The sequence below is a fragment of the Puntigrus tetrazona genome, chromosome 13 (genome assembly GCF_018831695.1).
Source record: "Puntigrus tetrazona isolate hp1 chromosome 13, ASM1883169v1, whole genome shotgun sequence".
NCBI classification, from domain to species: Eukaryota; Metazoa; Chordata; class Actinopteri; order Cypriniformes; family Cyprinidae; genus Puntigrus; species Puntigrus tetrazona.
Window position 1 is genome coordinate 24930778 of NC_056711.1, and position 21105 is coordinate 24951882.

The 21105-nt window shown below is 36.8% G+C and overlaps 1 protein-coding gene across 1 annotated transcript in view; it reads right to left on the reverse strand.

Moving 5' to 3' along the window:
• Positions 1-20490, reverse strand: part of slc24a3 (solute carrier family 24 member 3) — a 59315-nt gene extending 38825 nt beyond the window's left edge. The window contains exons 1-2 of the mRNA XM_043256104.1: positions 19972-20490; positions 3681-3821 (exon numbers count right to left, since the gene is read on the reverse strand). Of these exons, the coding sequence (XP_043112039.1) occupies positions 3681-3821; positions 19972-20146 (316 nt within the window). The 5' untranslated portion in view covers positions 20147-20490. The remainder of the gene's footprint in view (positions 1-3680; positions 3822-19971) is intronic.
• Between the last annotated feature and the right edge of the window lie 615 nt (positions 20491-21105).

Here is a 21105-nt window from a genome sequence, read left to right on the forward strand (position 1 = left end):
TTAAGACTTGCATAGTGGGACTTTGTACATTTATAATCAAACCCACAATTGCTAACACGAAATTGAGTTGTGGGCAAAAACAGTCAACGCATTCTTAGAAATAAAGATTCATGTATATTATTGCATATACATTATTTTAATTTTAGGCAATGTTCCTCGAATGAACTGTCTTCAATAGCACTATTAAAGACGTATTTACATTATAGAATTTTCTAAATGAAAATGTAGAAAGCAAATGTTTCAGCTGAGCACTAAAAAGATAAAAACCATGCTGCGGCCCTCCTGACATCAGCATGGCAACCACAACGAGAAAACAAAGAGAAAATAGACAGGTGAGAAAAGGTGAGCGCAGGCATTTTAATCATCTGCCCGAGCCTTCATGTGTAGTCACATTTCAGCTGAGAAGTCCTGCACACTCTCCCTGCCATAAACCTAATGTCAGCACTGCTCTCAAAGGTCAGGTCACATGACTCATCTGCTAGCCAAATGTCCAACTGCGTACATAGAAATACAAAAACAGGAACACAATATGAGTCAAGACAATATAATAAAATAATGGCAAATGCAGACACTTCAATGGTGATTTGAGTTTATAGGTTAGCTGTAATTGTTCAAATTAATATTTTATTTTTATTAAAATATTATATTGACATATTCTGATATTGGTTCAAAAATCATAATCCATTATCATGGCTGCCAGTCAGTCACTGTTAACACTTGAGCAACGTTAAATGGCGTGTGACAGACAATAGAAGTTGATGGATGAAGAGATAATTAACAGCTCGTTAGCTTCAGTAATCAAGCTAATGGTGGGTTGCCTGATTGTTATGATGCATTTGTGAATATTCAGGAAGTGCAGAGGAGAATTTGTGCACAGGCAGAACTCCTGAAGATTCACGGGAGAGCACATGAAAAATTAAATAACTTCACATACACTAAGGATGAAAGAATGCTGAGAGAGGGAGATTCTGCCTGGAAAGGCCAATAAACACAGAGAGAGACAATATTATACAATAAATATTTATTGTTACGGAAAATCATTCTAATATGCACATATTAGATGACTTGGCACAATTTATTACCATTATCAATGTTGAAAACAGTTGTGCTTTTGTGTAAATTTTTGTGTAAACCGTGATCAGGATTATCTGATGAATAAACTTCAAAAGAAAGGTCAGATCAATTTTTTAATAAATGCAGAAATATAATTATTACACAATAAAAATGTCTACTATCACTTTTAAGTAATTTAATGCAAACTTAGTGAACATAGTATTAATATTATATTAATAAGATATGTTTTTTGTTAGCATCATCATTATAGGTCTCCAGTCTAATATAACCGTCAAAAAACTCCTTTTGTGAGATTGATGAGATTGATTCTCCCAGACTGTAATGATCATTTTGGGCATTTAAATAGTGTTGTCATTTCCAGCACTTGTGTTTGTGTAGTAAAAAGCAGGTTTGAATATCAGGATATGAGCAGGACTTATTCTCTAGTGTAATGCGCAGACTTCTACAGCTGTATTAAAGAATAGTTTAGAACAGCAGAGTAAGGAAACCCTCAACCTGTGCCAAGGCGCCAGGCTGGTGTTGGAGATGGGTGGGGGAGCGGGCATCTGGACACGAGCGAGGGCTTAAGAGCACAGCTCGCTCTTTAACGGCGAGATCAAGGAGATGCTTGGCAAGAAACACAGCCTCCTAAAACACCAGGACCCCACTTGGAAACATTCACCCAAATCCGCCCACAGAAAAAAACACAAACAAAAGCAGGCAGGCCACGCTGTGTTACGGACGCAAAGCTGCTCCCTTTACACCTCGTAACAGCAGAGCCGGGCTGTTACACACTGAGCTCACTGCAGATACAATGGCTCCCCATGGAAAATGACCTCCTGCTCTGTTTTATTTCTGGACAGATGTCAAATCATGAGTTTTGCTCTAGCTCACCATCCGCAAGACTTGACATTCCTCTGTGTTCGCTGCAGATTAAGTGTTTCCCTCAAGCCTAAAACACTCCCCTTTTCTACTTTAACCATATACCAAATATAAAAGTCATGCCAATGCATATAAAAGAACAGAATTTATGACATACAGTGGCCTCAAAGTACTTGGAGCCTTATTTAAAAAATATATGCATTATTTCACTACATCAGAAACCCAAATTTCAAACTACCTGGCTTTCGCAAAAAAATAACAATCAAATGACTTCAACAATGATCGTTTTTTGAAATTTGTTATTTTAATATTTTATCATTGACTTTTTTAAAGATTTTAAGAAAATATTAAATGGAGTGGGAAAAAGAAATGTAAACTGCAAAAATATTTCAATGCATTACTGTATTCATGTTCATTACATTACTCGATCATTTTTTTATTACTTTATCATGTTTTTATTGTCAGTTGTGTCACTGAATATATATAGTTATTTTTATACCTAATCAAAATAATCTAACTCCAGTTTGATAGAGATTAACTGGAATGCATTGAATTATTGAATTAATAATCGCTTTTGGGTTTGATATTTTTGTGCATACAAAGGAATTTGTACATTTTTAAAAGTGGAAACATTGTCCAAATATATTTGGTTCCACTAAAAACATATAGCCCGGCAATATGAGCATGTATGAAATTCCTGAGCAATGAAGTGGAATCAGATACTAACAGTGTGCTGTAGTTGATCCCGTCTACGGTAAATGCATTGCAGGGGGGAAAGAGGAGAACTTTGAAAGAAGAGGGAGACGGTCAATCAATAGACCCACACAGTATCGATGACCCCTTTGTTCATCCTCGCCTCTCCCTCAGACCTGTTCTAATTGGCCTTTTCACATTGTCCAAGAGAGTGGAGCACAATGCAGCCAAGTGCATCACATTACACAGAAGATCTACACCAACCGTGCAAATAAACAATGAATAACAATGAGGAAAAATGATGAGGAACAGATTGGAAACGTCAAATTGTTTATACTAATTCTGTCAGAAATTAAAAGTGGGTGTGAATGTGTTTACCATGGGATTTTGTACAGATATTAAGCAAATTTCAAGTCAAACTCAGCCATAGCAAATGACATAGTTGTGTTCAGATAACTTTTCTTAGAGCGGTAATACATTTAAAAACCTTAATGTCTTCATTATAGGTGACGTGTCTGGTCTTCATCTTGGCCAGAAACCCACTGTTAACCTTTGAACTGGTCACAGCTCACGATCCCCATGGTTTGAAATACACATTATGTTCTCTAGCCCGTGAGCCCCAAGAGAAACAATAGCAAAGTCTGTGTCAGCGAGATTACTCACTCATACGCAACAAAAGAGATAGTGTCTGACTTACTGATCACAGGAGAGTCCTGATACAGGACTAACACCTCTGTGGACTCACAAACCAGAGGAGAACAAATAAAAGACATGCGAATGTTTCATTTTAGAAAACATCACTTCGTGGAACCTAGTTTACAATACAATACAAAACAATAAAGGTTCCAATATGGAAATTCTACCCTCAAAAACTGATTTTCAGAAGTGAAACTTCTTTCTGACTTCTTGCTTAATCACACTGAGGTGTTGTTTCCATTGTGACATTAGTCATCTGGCATGCTATGTTTCTTTGAAAAACAATCATTTTCCTGATTCATCCATTCTTGACAGTTGGGGGTGTTTTTTTATGTGCGTGGTGCTAAACCTCTTACCAGGTGGTGTGCAGTTCTTTTCAGCATTGGGCCCAACCTGCACTTCATCAGTGTAGTTGCTGTCAATGTCAAAGTCCTGCAGCAACCTGCGGCTTTCCCACCTTGCACTATCTTCAGCGGAGAGACTGGAGATGCTATAACCTGTAAAAGACAAGAAAAGAGAAAAATCATTCTTTTTCATTAACCACAGCTAGATTTACCTACAGCAGACCTATTTAGCTTAGAATACAGATGACAAATTTTCATATTTGACAACTTGTGCATTTTTGACAGACTACTCCCCATGCAAGGAACCCATTTAAAAAGAAATAAATGAATTACACAACTTATAATAAACTAATGTGTGTAAAGTATTGTTTAAAAATGTACTTTCTATTAAATTGTCACTTTTACAGCTTCTTATCTGTCAATATAATTTATTCTAGCTTACCATTCAGACTTGGTAAGAGTTGTTTTTTTTTTTTTAAGTCTTTTATTTCATTAGATAAAAAAATACTAATACAGTATTGTGAAATATGTTTAAAATAGCTGTTTTTAATATTAGTATTTTTTTTACATTTATTTTATTCAGTGTCCTTCAGAAATAATAGTAACACTCTGCTATAATTTCTTAAAATAAAAATAAATGTTGAATGCAGTTGTGCGTATACTTGAGTAATATCCAAGCATTTATTTCACTTAAAATCTGTGTGAAGTCAAAATTAACTATATTTATTTTGTTAGGTCACATTGCTATTTTTGTGGTGAAAAATTAATTCGTGCAAGTCAGTGCACAAGAAAAATGAGTAATCTTTGTAATCTTTAGTCCAAATCTGAAAATGCTACTGCATCACAAATACATCACAATACAGAAGTAAAATCGGTGGCAAACAGACTTTAAATTGAAAGAAAACAACAGCTATATAAAAGAGAATGCAGATCAGTCTGTATACCGAATGCAATTTGGAAAGCACAAATAAATAAAGCAATTATTCACATGGAAAAGACAGAGACAGTGCGCCATGTGATTGTGACAGTCATTTACATTTATTAAGCAGCTGCATGTATCCACAGACCTCCGACAGACTCGCAACTTGAGATAGCTAATGAAACATATAAAAAATGACTGATGGCCAATGAAAATGCATGGGCCTCGAATGTCACCACAAGAGCTACAAACTTTTTCCCGATCTGTTAGTCTCCAGTGTTATTATACAAACTAAAATCCTAGACGCAGCTGAGTCTCACACTCATTGCTCTAAGTTGGGCTCATCGCAGTGTTGTTTTGGGCAGGTTTGACCGGTCCAGCCCAGTATTACTGTGTGATATCTCCTATTCGCACTGCATTCACAGGGACACAGTGAGCCAGAATGTGTTACATACTGTTAAACTCTCACAGGCTCCACTTTCTCATTTGTGTTGCTGTGAGCAGCAGAGCCCCGGAAGTCAGCTGGCGAATATTCATGAGGGCCGTCTGTGGTGCGGAGTGAAGCCCAGGCGTAATAAAAGTGACATCACGCGGCGAACGCTCCTGCGGCAGCGCCTCGGCCTGGGCTTGTCTGGTCTGGGAGGGGGTGATTATTCTGGCAGCGCTGTCATCTGGGTCGCTCTGTCCTCAAGCGTCTCTGCCCTTACTCCACTCCGCTCTACCGTCTTCCTGCGCAACTCCTTTCACTTACCGCTCCAGTCGCTATAAATAAAACCTCTATATTTATCAAAAAACAGCACTCATGGGGCTTCGGGGCTGTGGGGTGCGTTATGACGTGACGCATTTTGACATTGTGATGTGACGCGAACGGTGATACAGAACTGGGATACGGTTGTAAGGAGAGTGTCAGAACGCCCTGTTCTTCTTCGGCACTGATAGGAAACTTGAGTTTGTCTTTATCAACAAAAAGACGAAAAAGAAAAAAAAAAAACTATCCAGACACTGACATTCCTAGTGGAAACTGTTTAATAATTCATCGCCCCCTGAGATGTCAAAAGAATCATGTACTGAAGTGAAGATGGTTGTGACACTTTTGGAAAATGTGACACCTTAGCGTCTTCCTCATAGTAAAGAGACAACTGTGATCCATCCAGGATATGAGAGACTAGCAAGCGAAGCACGAAACTGAGCCACACAGACGCTTCATCGGTATATGATCCCCTTTCAAAGGGGAATTCATCGTGCCGCTTATTTGAACACGCTGTCTCTGTTGTTTTAGCGCCCGATTCCCTAAAAGAATTATGTAAATTAGGCAGCGGCACAAATGTGCTCACAAAATCTATGCTAAATGCAATTTTGCACGCTGCAATTCTTGATTTTTCAGGCCAGTTCTGAGTGTTGCGATGTGGAGGATGCAGCAGACTACGGCCAAAGTCCTTTTGAGGCTAGTCCGTCAAAGTTCCTTCCAAAGAAAATCATTTCACAACATATTTGTAATGCCAAAACCTTTAATTTGGTAATCTGGCAATTTGAATGACCAAAATCTAATTAATTTAAATAATATATTTCAAATCAGCTACAAAATTGACACAAACTATTACTTAAATTTATCTTCTTATGCTCAAATAGCATTTAAAAACGCATATTTCACGTTGATCCAGCCAATGCGCATGTGTAGTCCCAAGCGTGTGTATCGGGATACTGACTGTTTCTATGGGAACTGGAGTTTCTAACAGCAGCTGCAATGACTTTACCAGTGACTACCTCTTCTTTTCTTTTTTTTTCTCTTTTTTAGGAAGCGAGACTTATTCCGATATATTGCACATTTTTCCTGTTTCTAGTAATATCTTGGTAAATACATGGCCTTTTACTGAGAATTTGATCAAACTGAATTGGGAAAACCACATTGCTTTAAATCAGCAATAAAAAAAAAAAAGTGTGAAATCGTGTTTATACATCTACATGGTTTGTTTATCATTTGATTTTAATAATACTTACTGAAATGATCACTTGAAAATGATCATCTATTTTAAATCAAATTCAATGTTAATTTCAGAAAGCAAATGTAACCATAGACCACAAAACCAGTGAAATTAGTCAAATTTTTAAAAATGAGTTTAATACATATTCTGAGTGAATTTTTCTTATGATATTTATAATATTTTGATAAAAGCTAAATAATTTGACAGTAACTTTGCCTCATGCATTATATCATTGGCTATTGTTACAAATATATATATATATATATATATATATATATATATATATATATATATATATATATATATATATATATATATATATATATATATATGTGTGCTACTTAAGTTATGAAGTTTTGTTAAGTTTTGTGGTCCAGGGTCAAAAAATAATGTTAAGTTTGAGAATAATATTCAGAAAATATACGCCAGTGGTTAACTGTTATATGTTAAAATGGACTATGGATGGTTAGTAAATAGGCCAAGGCGCGTGCTGTTATTGCACAGTGAAGTAACCCAAATGTGAAGTAACCCAAATGAATTCGCTCGGAGTCTTTATTTCTCACTCTACAGGGCTAAAATGCAACTAATTGGCTAAGTAATTAACCATGTAGGTTCTATCCTCAAACGCATGATAAAGAGGAAAGTAGCAGCTCCATTAGAGTGAGCAAAGCTCTGGCTCATTGTGCCAGCTTCACTGGAAATATTGTGTTTCTCTCTGACATGCTGCACAGAAATGGCATTACCTGTGCAGCGAGCCAGAATGCACACTGCACACACACACACACACACACACACAGGGGGGAGGCAGGAAGTTACTATGGAGATGTGACGTAACCGCAGAGACCAGAGGAGAACAGTGACGACATCATGCTCAGATGAACACGGCTACACAACAGTACACGTGCAGAGAAAAAAATATAAAGTATGCATGAGATGAAGAATATACTGATGATATAGGCACAAACTCTGTCTCTTAGACATAGAGCATTTGTTTTACATTGTACATTAAGTGACTTTGCATGTGACTAACTAGAATTGTCCTAAAACATTTATATTAACACAAGAGGGTCTGAGATACTCTGCAGAAGTATTTTAGGCATTTCTAAGTAATGAATGTGAAAGTCTCAGCATGCAGCTGCACTAGAGAGCCCAAGGCACCTCTGTGAGAGACCCCATTAAAGAGACAGTCCCTCACTGAGATTGAAAATGCACATGTGGTATAAAAATACATTATATAACAATCAAGTCTCACACACCTTTTGACAAAAGTCAACTTTCATGACTTTTAAGTGTGAGATTATTATATAAGAATTTATATATTGATTAAACAAACTGATTAAAAAGCATAGCAGTTATTTATAATGTTACAAACTATACATAATGTTTTTTTTTTCTTTTATGCATAAAAAATAAATAAAAATTTAAAAATTTTTTAAAAGGTAGTAGTGTATGATACTTTCCAGAAAAATGTTAAGCAACAAAAACACCAGTGATAATAATGACAACCATAATTACTAATTGACTGTCAATAATAATGAATTACAATTGAGAACTAAATATAGTGAATATATTGAAACAGAAAAGTTATTTGAAATATATATAATTATGAAGTATCTAAATAATTATTAGATTATTACATTTACTACTAAAATTACTAATTACTATTAGATTATTTTAAAAATATCGTATTTCACAATATTACTCTTTGTACTGTATTTTTAATAAAATAAACACAGCTTTGGTGAGTAAAAGATATATAATTATATAATATGTGATATTAGAAATAGAAATAGTGGATACAGTCTATCTCGCTCTCTGTCATCCTCTATCTATATATAGTAAAGCATAAATAGATAAAGCAGTTTAGACATATCTATTGAATAATACGGTTTCTAAGCGCTACTGCAGCAGCCCAAAACGCATCTGCACTATCACCCTTTTCACCTTCATTACGAAATGTACAAGACCATTTCCAAAAACTACATAGAACATATTATATAACCAGGTTCTTCATCCCCTCTTTGTTATATCTACAAAGACAACATGGTGCATGTCATAAAGCAAAAAGCCTTTAGCATGATGTTAAATGCCCAGACCCTAGAGATAAACATGCCTTAAATACTCAGTGTTTTACAATAGCAAACAGCATAACAGCACAAAAATTTAGCTGAAAGACAAGGACGCATTATGGCAAAGGACCTCTCTCTACAAAGAAAGAGCCGTAGGTGCTTGTCCTGATGTTCAAGTAATTTCACAGAGAGCAAACATGACTAAGACAGATTATGCAACTTTACTCTTTTTACTGCAGTGCTATTTCAGGGGATGCTGTTTGCAGATGCAAAATTATCTTGAATGAGGTCAAATTACAAAATAAACTATAAATTAATGGCAAAGTAGGGCGACTGGTGTCACTGGATGCACTTGTCACCAAACAATAATACTCATTAATGATTTACTCAAATATGATACTGTAATTTGCAGCATCATTAATGGAAAGGGTCTTATTTACTTCTCATTAGTATTTTAGTCCCTTCTAAGTAGTGATTAATAAGGCCTCTAGGTGCATATGCCCCAAAGAGAGCCACAGAAAGTACTGATCATACATGTAATTCCCAAGAGTCCTCCATTAGTTATTTGTTATTTATTAAAAGCTATTTACCTGCAATACTGCACTAATTTAAGACCAGTTAATTGAAGTTTCCCACTCAAGCTTACACTGGTCAGGTGAAGTGTTGTATAACTAGCTGCGCAAAAAAGAAAAAAAAAGATTCTTCTCAAACTCAAACCACTGGTTGAACCAAAGATTTTACCTGTAAAAAACAAACAAACAAACAAAAAAACAAAGTGCACTTCCTTTTGGTGCCACTAGTGGTAGAGAATCACATGCTTCACCTTTAACCATAGGCATATAAGACAAAACTATTTAGCTTCATTAAATAAAATACATTTTAATAAGGGTTTAATTTATTTCACTTTTGCTGGTAATACTCGACAGAAAGCCTGTCACTAACAGTGGTATTTCTATGAGGAAAGCCTTTCAGATGCTCCCGCTATATACTTTAAACACTGTCAAACAGAAAATAGATTGCTCTATCTAGCCACATCTGCAGCACATCACCTGAGGACCTGTCTCACGGAAGACTGTCCCAGATAGCAGCTGTTTCCAAGAGGAACTACCCGGGAAATTCTATCCTATAGATTCAGAGTGCCCTTACACATCCGACCCCATACTGTCAAAATGGATAAATATAACACTGCAGACTTCCACTCTGCCAAAACCATAATTACCTAGTTTATCTTCATTAGGTGAAAACTTGAATATGGGACAGTACTAGTCAAACAAAGTTAGCAAGAGAAAAGCAACACAAAATTGTGGAAACACTGTATTACATTAGTGATGTAACAGAAGGCAAACATCTGTTGGATGAGGAACAGGGACCCCAAGGGACCACTAGGGAGTCAGCAGAAAATATATGTATATTAAAAAAATAATAATAAATTAATTCTTATTATATCATATATATATGAATAGTGATGGGAGGAGCAAATGACAGACACAGTGGGCGTGGCATCAGGCGTCATGAAACTGGTGCCCTTGTTGTCCTGCGGTTATAGTCAAGGTTGGCAGTGTTCGAGGGGGAAGGGTCCAGGTAAGGGGTGGTATCTAGGTCCAGGTCCGGGGCGTCCTGTTTGGCCTATATGGTGCTCAAGAGGGAATAAATTGGCTTGGCATCCTAGCCTGTTAGCCGTAAATTGTGTGGTTTAGCACAGGCCACGGGTCCGGCAGCTCACGTTTCTGGCGGCGTGGGAGTCCCTCATCACACCCTTTTTGGACCCACGAGGAAACCAGTGTGCATGCAAGGGGAATAAGACAGGTCTCCTGAGGAGAGGCACGGGGGTGATGAGGCTCCATTTTCTGCAAGTGTGCCTCATCACATGCCGCCAGACCTGCCCAAAACCTGCATCCCTCCTTTCTCACTCACCAAGTCCAGGGCGGCAAATAAAGGACGGTTCATGGTGACAATAAGGGGAGAGGCAGCCGACTCCATATATATATATATATATATATATATATATATATATATATATATATATATATATATATATATATATATATATATATATATATATATATATATACATATATTAAAATCTATGGTGGTGATATATAAAGGGTATCAGTAATGGGTCGTTTATGGATGTGACAGGCCATTAATAGCCTCATTAGTGACTGCTGGCGGTGCGGCTCCTGCTGTGCATGTCTGCTGTCAGCCAGAAGAGCTGGACAAGAGCCTCATCTCCACCAATCAATCTTTAAAGGACTGGAGGGGCAGCCAGGAAGCTTTAAGACTCTGAGTAAACAAGTGAGGGAGACGTTTTCTGGGGCGTCACATTTTGAACAATTAAACAGTAAAATTTGAAAATACTTTTTAAATGTCTATTTAACAAATACAAGAACCACTTCACCAATTAGGTTGTCTTGCCTTGCAGCTGTTTCCATAGCTTGCTTAGTTGGGGACACTTAATTTCCAGCGATATTGTTGATTTAATTGCACAGATACAGATTTAAGCTGAGCTGGATGATGACATCACTGAATTCAATGATGAACTGCCCTATATTTTTCATTATTGACACTCTATTTTGGTATTTGATACTGCAAAGTTGCTTTGACACATGTATTGTTGGAATCGCTATATAAATACCATGAATTATATAAGGTTAAACCCTAATCAGAGACTCCCCCTTTGCTACGTAATTAAAGCAGCAATAGTTGAGTGCATGAAGTGCTCAGCATTCCACACTAAGTGCATCATCCAGGTATTTGTATCCAGGTTAACTGTTTCTTTTTACAGTGTAAACACAATTCTTGCACTATTTATTCTACAAAACTTCACAGAATAAGTACAAACAGTGGAGCACCACCTATGTTGTCTTCAATCCCCACATTTCAAGTGCCACATTGTGAAGCAATGAAAAGTATTTATCACCAGCTTCATACACGCTTCAGGCCTATTCTTACACACCACTTTTCATTTTATAGATTTACTGAAAGTTGTTGGGGTTAGTCAGATGACACATTCTTCTACTTTAACAAGATGCCCAGTCCCTGATGATGAAAATGAATCCCACTAATGCTTTCACCACATTTCACTGTATTTTTGAGGCATTTGTTCCACAAAGTAGCATCAAATTTGCCTTCCAAAATTTGTCTCGGTGGCACTGGACCACAAAATCTCTTCCTACATCACATCTGTGCCTGATTCTTCTGTGTTTCATCCAGACATTGTTCTTTTGGGGAAATGGCTTATTTTTTTGCCACCCTCCCATACAGATACCTTAGGACAATCACAAAAAACACCAACTGCACCAAAATACCCCTTGTCAGTACTCTCTTCCACAGATGGTTACATTGCAAACCAACATACCACCTTCAAATATGTTTCAACTGCGGCTTTATGTAATCAGACAGAATATCAAACAAAGGCTTATATAAATTCAAAGCAGTCAAAAGATTAAAGGCTTAGAACTCATTATTCTTTCATAGTGGATTTTAATATCTTAAGCATATTTGTCTTTTTTACAGAGCAGAAATGCTTATTTGAATGAAAGGTAATCCTGTGTGAAAAGTAATGAGCTACCTTCTCATATCCTTACTCGTAATTTGCACTACAACGCATGGTAGTCAGCTCACGTTTGATCTAAATCAGACAATTAAAAAGCTAATCAGTTCTTCTTCCCCTCTTAGTGCAGGTGAAAGGCTATCTGAATGTGCTAGCACTCACAGCGTGTGCTGGGGTTCCATGCTAATTGCTGACAGCGGGGCAGTTTAGCTATTTGAAATGTGCTGGATCATCACTCACAACACTTAGAACTAGATCATACAGCAACACAAGTCACTGCTCAACTATCATAATGACAAATATGAAAAGCAGCATAATACAGGTTGCTATGTCAACAAATTCAAACAAATGTTTGCATTAGGGGATCAATATTCAAATTAATTCAAAAGGTTTAAAAAAACGTACTAAAGGTCTTTTTTGAAAATGCATAAAGTTTCCTGGAAGGGGTAGGTTTAGGTGTGGGGTTGGTGTAGGGCAATAGCACATACATGTTTAGTATAAAAACCATTATGCCTATGCGAGTGTGTATTGTATATAGTACCAAGTTCATATCCACATATCATCTTCAACCATATATTTTATGAAATGCAATTAATTTTAGGCAAACCATTAATAGATGAATCTAAAATAAAAAAATGGCAAATGAAATGCTGGCTACTACAATTAAAACAGGAACATAACATCATCTAAGAAGAACAAGGGATAATTAGTTCAACAAATATTCAACTAGGTCTCAAATTGCAATAAATACAGATAAACGTGCAAACAACTTCTCTGTCTGCCTCAGATAGGTCTAACCTTATTTCAAACAGATGTAACCTCATCTCACAGCACCGAATAGCCGTCGCACACAGTCCGTCAGACTGAAAAACATCAGCATACCAGTTTCTGTAACGTGAACTTGAGAACATATTGTTTTCAGTGCGTAATATTTCTGGCAGGTCATCCCGCTTTGCAGAGTGCCCATACAACATGCTTGTCCTTGCTACATTACAAAGTGTGGCTGGTTTTCATCTCCATACGTCTAAAATATTTCAAACATCTGTGTGCAATTCGTCCGCTCGCTCACTGCCTGGCCAGAGACTCTCTAGGAGATGTTCAGTGGTCTTGCTGAGTTCTGCTGAACTGTGCGTTGCATTTGATTTACTCGGTCAGAGCGGTCTTGGCTTTAGCAAACTCCATAAACAGATGCAATGCAGGGCCTGAGCCGCTCTTACCACAGCACAAACATAAAGAAGGTGGAGTGTAGGGGCATCATAAATCACACCTCTAATGAGGACATTTAGAGCATGCTATATATATAGTGAGAGAAAATGTATGTAGGGCGCCCCCTCCTCCCTGAATTAATGACCTGCGCTACACGTGAGGGCAGCTGCAGGAGAGACATGTGGAGGAGATAGAAAACCCCTTGCTGTTTCTCTCTCTCCATCGCCTTTTCACCTCGTCATGCACTCCAGGGCGGCAGCTGCCTCCGTCCTGACTAAATTGCCTTGTGTATTCCAGAATAGACCTCTAGCCTAAAATAAATCCATTGTATTAATTAGGAACATCTATTGGGGGATTCAATACCTTTTGTTAATTACTGAGTATTTTTCTCTTTGGTTATTCTAAATATTGACAAACTCTACAAATGAAATCAAAATTGACTATTTTTACTTTCCGGAAACATTACAGGAGTAAAATAGGTTTTCACATTGATTTTAATTTTAAATCATGCTTAGATTCAGTATTACTACAAAAGAGATCATTCTTATCTTTAAGTAAAGAATATTACATTTTATTGAAAAAAAAAAAATAAGATTATAATGACAAGAAAATAACTTGCTCAATACAATGGCTTGAGGTTCACAAACACTAAAAGTCCTGCTGTACATTTTTACTTGTGAAATATCTTTTTACAGAAATGAATACATAAAGATTATGTGATATAGTGTTGCCCAACATGCAGAAAAAAGCAATACAAGCAATATACAAGCAATCACTAGACAGTATATTTAAGCATGCATTCCATTTTAATTGATTACAGACTGTACACTGTTAGAAATAGAGAAACTATATATTTACTGGTAATTTCCTGCCAAGACAATATTTTACAGACATTTACATTAACAGTAACTTTATCAATACCGACAATTCCTAATACAGTACATTCTGACCTATTTTAAATATAAGCATGGAGAGAGTAAAATATGAACTTGACGATGAAGAGCTGGATGAAGTTTTCTTTCTATAAACTTTTTAATGAAAGTTTACAGCCCGTTTATGTAACACAAATTGCAACTGACCACACTTGTGATAATTCTTCTGCCATCCTTGCACCACAACTCCACCTTTATTTCTATCCATTCTGTTTATATGATTAGTAATCCAACTGTCCAGTTCAAGAGCCCAATAACTATGTCACTTCATCATTCTAATGCTGTCATATACATTTGGCATACAGTATATGGACACTTTTGGATATTTAGGACACACTTAATGTTCTAATATCATTAAATTAGACACAAAATATCAAACTCGGTGGCATCAGCTAACAAATGATGCACATGAAGTAAGTTTGTGCTATTTTTCCTTACAAAGGAATATCACATTTGTTTTGATATTTTTTTTATAGCGAAATGCCATTTAACTCCGGCTTGCATGCGCAAATACTCTTGAGGTTACTGTATATATTGTTTACTCTGTTGCTCCTCTACAAAACATCTGTGTTGATTTTACATCATATCAAAGGTCAAAAATCTCTTTGTGATGTAATCAGACTACTGAGAAATAACAGGAACTAAAGTTTGCTTTTATCTATCATGTTAAAATCTTTTATTTTAGGCTTTAAAATATATGCAGTGCCTCCTCTTTAAGCTTGATTTAAAACTCCTGCTGTACATTTAGAATGTGTTGAGATGATTTTTGTAATCAGTGTTTGAACGGGGGGCTTAATTGCCAACTGTGATGTACTGAAAGATGAGCCATTATTTGCTCTTCACACTTGATCAAATGACTGGATGATTTTTATTCACTGTGAATACATCTCAGAAATTCTGCAGAAACGTCACTGTGTGCTGCGTATATATTTAGTGCCGGGACTCTGCTTTAACACGTAAAGCCATGTTTCGAAGAGAATTGTGAATGGTTAGTTGTCAAAGGGATGTACAGAGAGGCAGGTTTGGTGTGTAAGCATGGCTTTTGTAGTTAATGGTGCAATAGACAACAACATCACTGGCTCCATTCATCAGCTCAACTGAAAGATAAACTGCAGAGTCAGTATATTTTAAAAGCTAACAGTCAATTTTTCATCACAAGATATCACCGTAACAACTACCCCTTTAATTGTGCTACAGTAGATGATGACAAAAGTAACATGAGATCCCAAAAATTAGTAGAAATATTCATTCCAAATTAAATTTCTGATACCAGAGGACAAATATATCCTTTACTGACTAATACCAATAAATCAAAACCGCATGATAACTAATACGATCCTAATTTCCTTTGGCGACTTAATTTACACCTTTGTTATGGTGACACCTAATAGCCTGTGCAGGGGCTTTTATGGTCACAAATCTGTAACCTGAACACTGTCAGACCTCTGACATTTCACACATATTCTAAACCATCAATTTGTCAGTGCGGTATAGAATTACAATTGCGGCACCGATCCATCTCAAGTCATCCATCTGGGACTAGCTTGCTGTCGGGCTTGTGGCCCAGCGTGGTGTAAAACTAGCTAAAATAATGAACTGCTCTGCTCCAAATAGAGACTAGGCAAGGTGTGGGCCAGAGTGGATGATAAATGAGCTGGTCAGAAGAGAATGAGAGAGAGAGAGAGAGAGTTAAGAACAACAAGAAGTAACCCTACTTGGAAAGCAAAATCAATTAAGCAGCCAAGTCACCTATAGAACGGAGACATTATCTACACTACATTTTGGAGCTTTCATCCAGGGATAAGACTGTGGGAATTAATGTGGCCTGCACGTCATGCCTACAAAAGTTATAGCTAATGTAAGAAACTGCAGTCAGAAAATGGATGATACATTTATGGCAGCATCATTATTATTCATAGGGGTAAAGAATATAGATATTTGGACAGTGGATACAATTAGTATTTGACATACCAGTATTTTCATGGTAGAAAATATATATATATATATATATATATATATATATATATATATATATATATATATATATATATATATATATATAATATATATACTACTTTCACAATAAATCAGTTTTTATAGTATTTTATAGTTTTTATAACATATAACATGTGCAATATTTCATAAATACATTTTTAATGGAGAACAATGTTATTTGCATATTATTTCCAACTTATTCCTACTGACGCAAGTCATTCTTGCAGTGTCTTGTGTATGTCAGCCATCTGAAACTAAATTTGCTCATACAATACATCAGAGAAAAATAATGATTAAGTTTGAAATGATCAATGATTGCAAAATTTAGAGACAATACTTACTTGGTAGGGTAACTAAAACGTGTAGGACTAATTGAGCTCTGATTCACATAAAAAAATAAAAGTAAGAGAAAAAAAAAAGATTACCTTTTGGGCACAGATTAGATTAATGCTGTACTGAAGTCCTGCATTCTCTATACATGTAAAGACACCTGTGGACAGTCTATCATGCTGCAACAGCTTTCATTCATTTGAACATAACTATTCTGCTGAGAACCAGAGTATTTTCAGGTGTCCTACTGTCCATAGTTCCATGTTGCAGGTGACAGAAGGATTGAAAAAAACAATGCCAAGGATATGCAAGTGAATGACTGAATCACCTAAAATACTGAAGCAAGTACAGATCTCTTATTTTTATGTGTATACATTTAGCTTTAGACAGTAGTTGTATTGTCTTAAAATATATACCCTAGCATTTTTTATAAAATATTTTTGTTGTGCTGTCTTTCTTTAAAAAAAAATACTAATAAAAAACTACAGGGACAAAGATACAAATTTCTAGCTTTGATCAATATGTTTCCAAAAACAGCATAAATGAATAAGGGGTCATAAACATTATACAACAGCCAGAAACTGGGACTGCAACTGAGGAAAACTATTGATCTTAAAGACATCAGGTTTATCCAGTGCTGTGCATTTTTTAAACCAGTTACGAAATTTGAACAAAAACATGCCAAGCCACTTTCTAGTATTGTCCAAAATAATCCAAGACAATAGGGAAGATCCACTGGACACTGTCCATTATGCTCTGTTTTATACTTTCATTCTCTGTCTGTCTTCCAGATAAGAGCATTCCACGCATGAACGCGAGGTACCTGAAAGCATGTGGGCTCACAAGGAATGTGAAACTGCAGTACATATACTTTCCTCGAAATAATTATTATCTATACGATATATATTTGTTTAATATCGTAACTAGAGCTACAGCACTACCAGACGCACCTTCGTCATGGATTTTTTTTTTTTTACTTTTTCTGGGCAAATGAAAGAAATGCAAAAAAAAAAAAAAAAAAAAAAAAAAAAAAGCTATCGAGATCCAAATCCTGTCCAAATCAGTACATGACATCACAAATGTCCTCTGTTAATAATTTTACTCCAGCCGTTTGAAGGACTAATCCTATCCAAACAGTGCAAAAGAGAGATGAATGTAGTGAGAAACAGAGCAAGAGAGAAACAAAATGGGGGACAAGAGAAATGCTGAAAATAAAGGACAAATAAATAATCTCAGAAAACAATAAAGAAGCTCAGAGGCCTGACTTGCTGGCCCAGATGCAGGCAGCATGTCTGTCAGAGCCAGTAAGCAACTGACAGAGCAGTCACTTCATATCAGTGTCTGTGCTGGCTGGCAGGTTCTCGGCACAGCTCTCCCTGCCTTCATAATTCCCTATTCCTCCCTCCAAATCCACCTCTTTGCTTTCTCATCTTCCCTTTATTTGCTTTCCCTCCTGGCATTTGCAAGAGAGCATCTTCCTCTGTATTAAACCATCGTATATGTAAATGAAATTCTCTATCCATTACATCCAACAGCCGTAATTCAATGTACAGTTGTGGAAATTCTGTTATACAACAAGATTATCTACAAATACAGTGCCCTTAAGTGAACATGCAGAGCATTATACGAAAACATCTTTTGTTTTGTACGATGTCAGGATGCTACGACAGATGCACAAGCGCTGAATGGCTTTTAGGGAGATACATTTAAAAGTACGATTATTATAAAGATCATTACTTTCGCGCTGAGTTGCAAAGATACAAACAGCCAGATGGAGTGTATTGTATGTAGATGGATTCAGATGGCATGGTATCATGGATGAGGGAGCGGACAAATGATAAGAAAAGCCTCCGTGCTAATGTGCTTCATGTAAGCCCCAGACCGTTATAACATAAACATGAATGAGATAGTGATTTTAACATGTTAGCCTCAGAAAATATGTACAGACGATGTTACTGTCACTGAGAGAGCACCTGCCACATCGCCCTTGCTCAGGTTTTAACGAATGAATGATCCACATAATTCGATTTTGATCATCAGTGAACCCTTTGTTAGTTAACAATTATATTTAGTTTTAACTCTTTCACTACTACAATAGATGCATTATGGGTCAGAACACAAACTTTTTTGGCACTGAAGGGGACAACTGCCTTGCAACTATTACTATTACCAAAGACAGAAGTTCAGCGCAAACCACTCACTGCATCGACGCCATCAGTAACACTAACAAAATAATAGTTTTAATGAAAATAAATTTAAGTCATGGTGAAATGAAACAGTTAACAGTGTGAGTTTGATTCTCTAAAACCATAAATATTGGGAGTACATGTCTCTGATTTCATTGTTAGTATATGGCTGTCTTAAACAGTTTATAGTGACAGTATGATTTTCTGTAACAGTTTATACTGTGATTATGGCTCGCGTGTACACCTCTCTAATACTGTCTACAATAGTTAATTAGTTCACTTAAATGGTTACCAGTTCTCAAAAACTACTTAGAGCATTAGTATGGTTCTCCAAAACGGTTAAATTTGAGTAAGGTGCTTTAAAACAGTTAGCAGACGTAAGTACACCAATAAGTAATGGTAATATAAGTATTGATGTCTGCAACAGTTATTAGAGTAGGGTTCGCTTAAACGGTTAAGTTCTATCGTTATTATGGTTTACTGAAGCAGTTAATATTGTATGTATGGTTCTTTAATGTACCAGTCTCAAATACGCCTCTCTGAAATAGTTAATAGTGTTAGCATGTTTGTTAAAGTGATTAACAGTTTATGTACTGTTCTCTGCAATGGTTAAATGCAGAGTACTATGGTCCACTTAAAAGGGTAGCACTACTTTCCTCGAAATGCTTAACAGTTTGAGCATAGATTTTTATAACAACAACAATAATAATAATAATAGTTAACAATCTTAGGTGTAAAACAGCTGTCTGCAACAGTTAATACAGTTCTCTAACAGTTACGTTTTGCTCTCTGAACAGTTTACAGTGATAGTAGCCTACACAGAAACGGTTAATTATGCGATTAGGATTATTTAAATAACTGAGAGCACATCACTGAAGCGGTTAGTCTATATTAATCTCTAAACAGTGCGAAGTTCTGTAAAGTTTAACAATTTTAGAGGACCATTATACATCGCCGAAGAGCTCAGAGTGCGATTGTGCACGTTTCCCTTTAACTCAGCGCAGTAACGCGATACGGTTCTCTAACTAAAACAGTTTCAGAGTGCGAGTATGATTCTCCCGTAAAACTTTCCATTACCCCCCTCCGCCTTCACAAACACGCATTCCTGACAAATCCTGAACCGAAACTCACCGGAATTCTCGGCCAAACTGGACAAGCCGGACACCGCCACCAGCAGCAGCCCCATGAAGCACATCTGTCCTCCGAACAACTCCTTGCGCTTTTTCCTCCGCGCTTTGATCTTCTTCTGCTGGAGCATCACTTGCAGCGGTCGAGTCCACACGCGAACGCACGCGTCCCCATCCATCACCGCAGCTCAACACAGCTACAAATGTCACAAACGCAAACAGATACGGTGCGACTGAGAGTTTTAAGCCGGAAGATGAGACGCCGAACGGCTCTAGTGTGTTTGCTGCGTTGACTCGAATATTTCCCCCTATATGACTTCAAATTGTAGTGTGGTGAAATAAAGATGCTGCGCGCGCCCCATGGATGCGTCAGTTTGGTGCCAGTTCTCTCAGGACACAAACTGCTGCTGCTGAGAGATCGAGGATGTAGAGGAGGAGAGAGCGCGAGAGGGAGGGAGGGAGGATTGAAAGTAAGGAAGTGAACGCAGTCAGAAAGAGAGAGAGAGAGAGAGAGAGAGAGAGAGAGAGAGAGAGAGAGAGAGAGACGGAGAAACTGGAACGCAGCTGTTCTAATGGTGCACTACCTAGGATGAAGTCCATGCACTGAGAGAGAAAGAGAGAGAAAGATAGGTGGGCTGGAACGAGGGGCAGTTGGTGGGCTTAAAGGAGGAGCTATAGTCAGATTTACCGCAAACAAAACCCTCTGCTCATCGCCACCCTCTATTGGTAGCATTTTGCTGGTTTACGCCGCATTCACATTTGAGTTACTGTTAAAACTAAGATTATTCAAAAATGTTATTTCATTGACATGCGCCCCAAATAGGCTGTAGTTATATAACCATAAAGTTTTATAACCTTATAAGGTTTTATGTTCAAAATATTTGTTTTCTCCAATAATTTGGTATGGCGGGGTCCTTTGCATAATAATACTACTACTAATAATAATAACGACATATCTTAATTTTTTGGGGGAAATTCTGTTCTCAAAAAAAGATACATATCGATTGATGCTGATGCTACTAATATGTAAATATACTAATATATTTACAGCTGTTGAGTTAAAATAAAACCACGCTAGCATACCTATAGACTTGCCTTTATTTGACATTATCAAGATAAATTTGTTCTGACACATTTT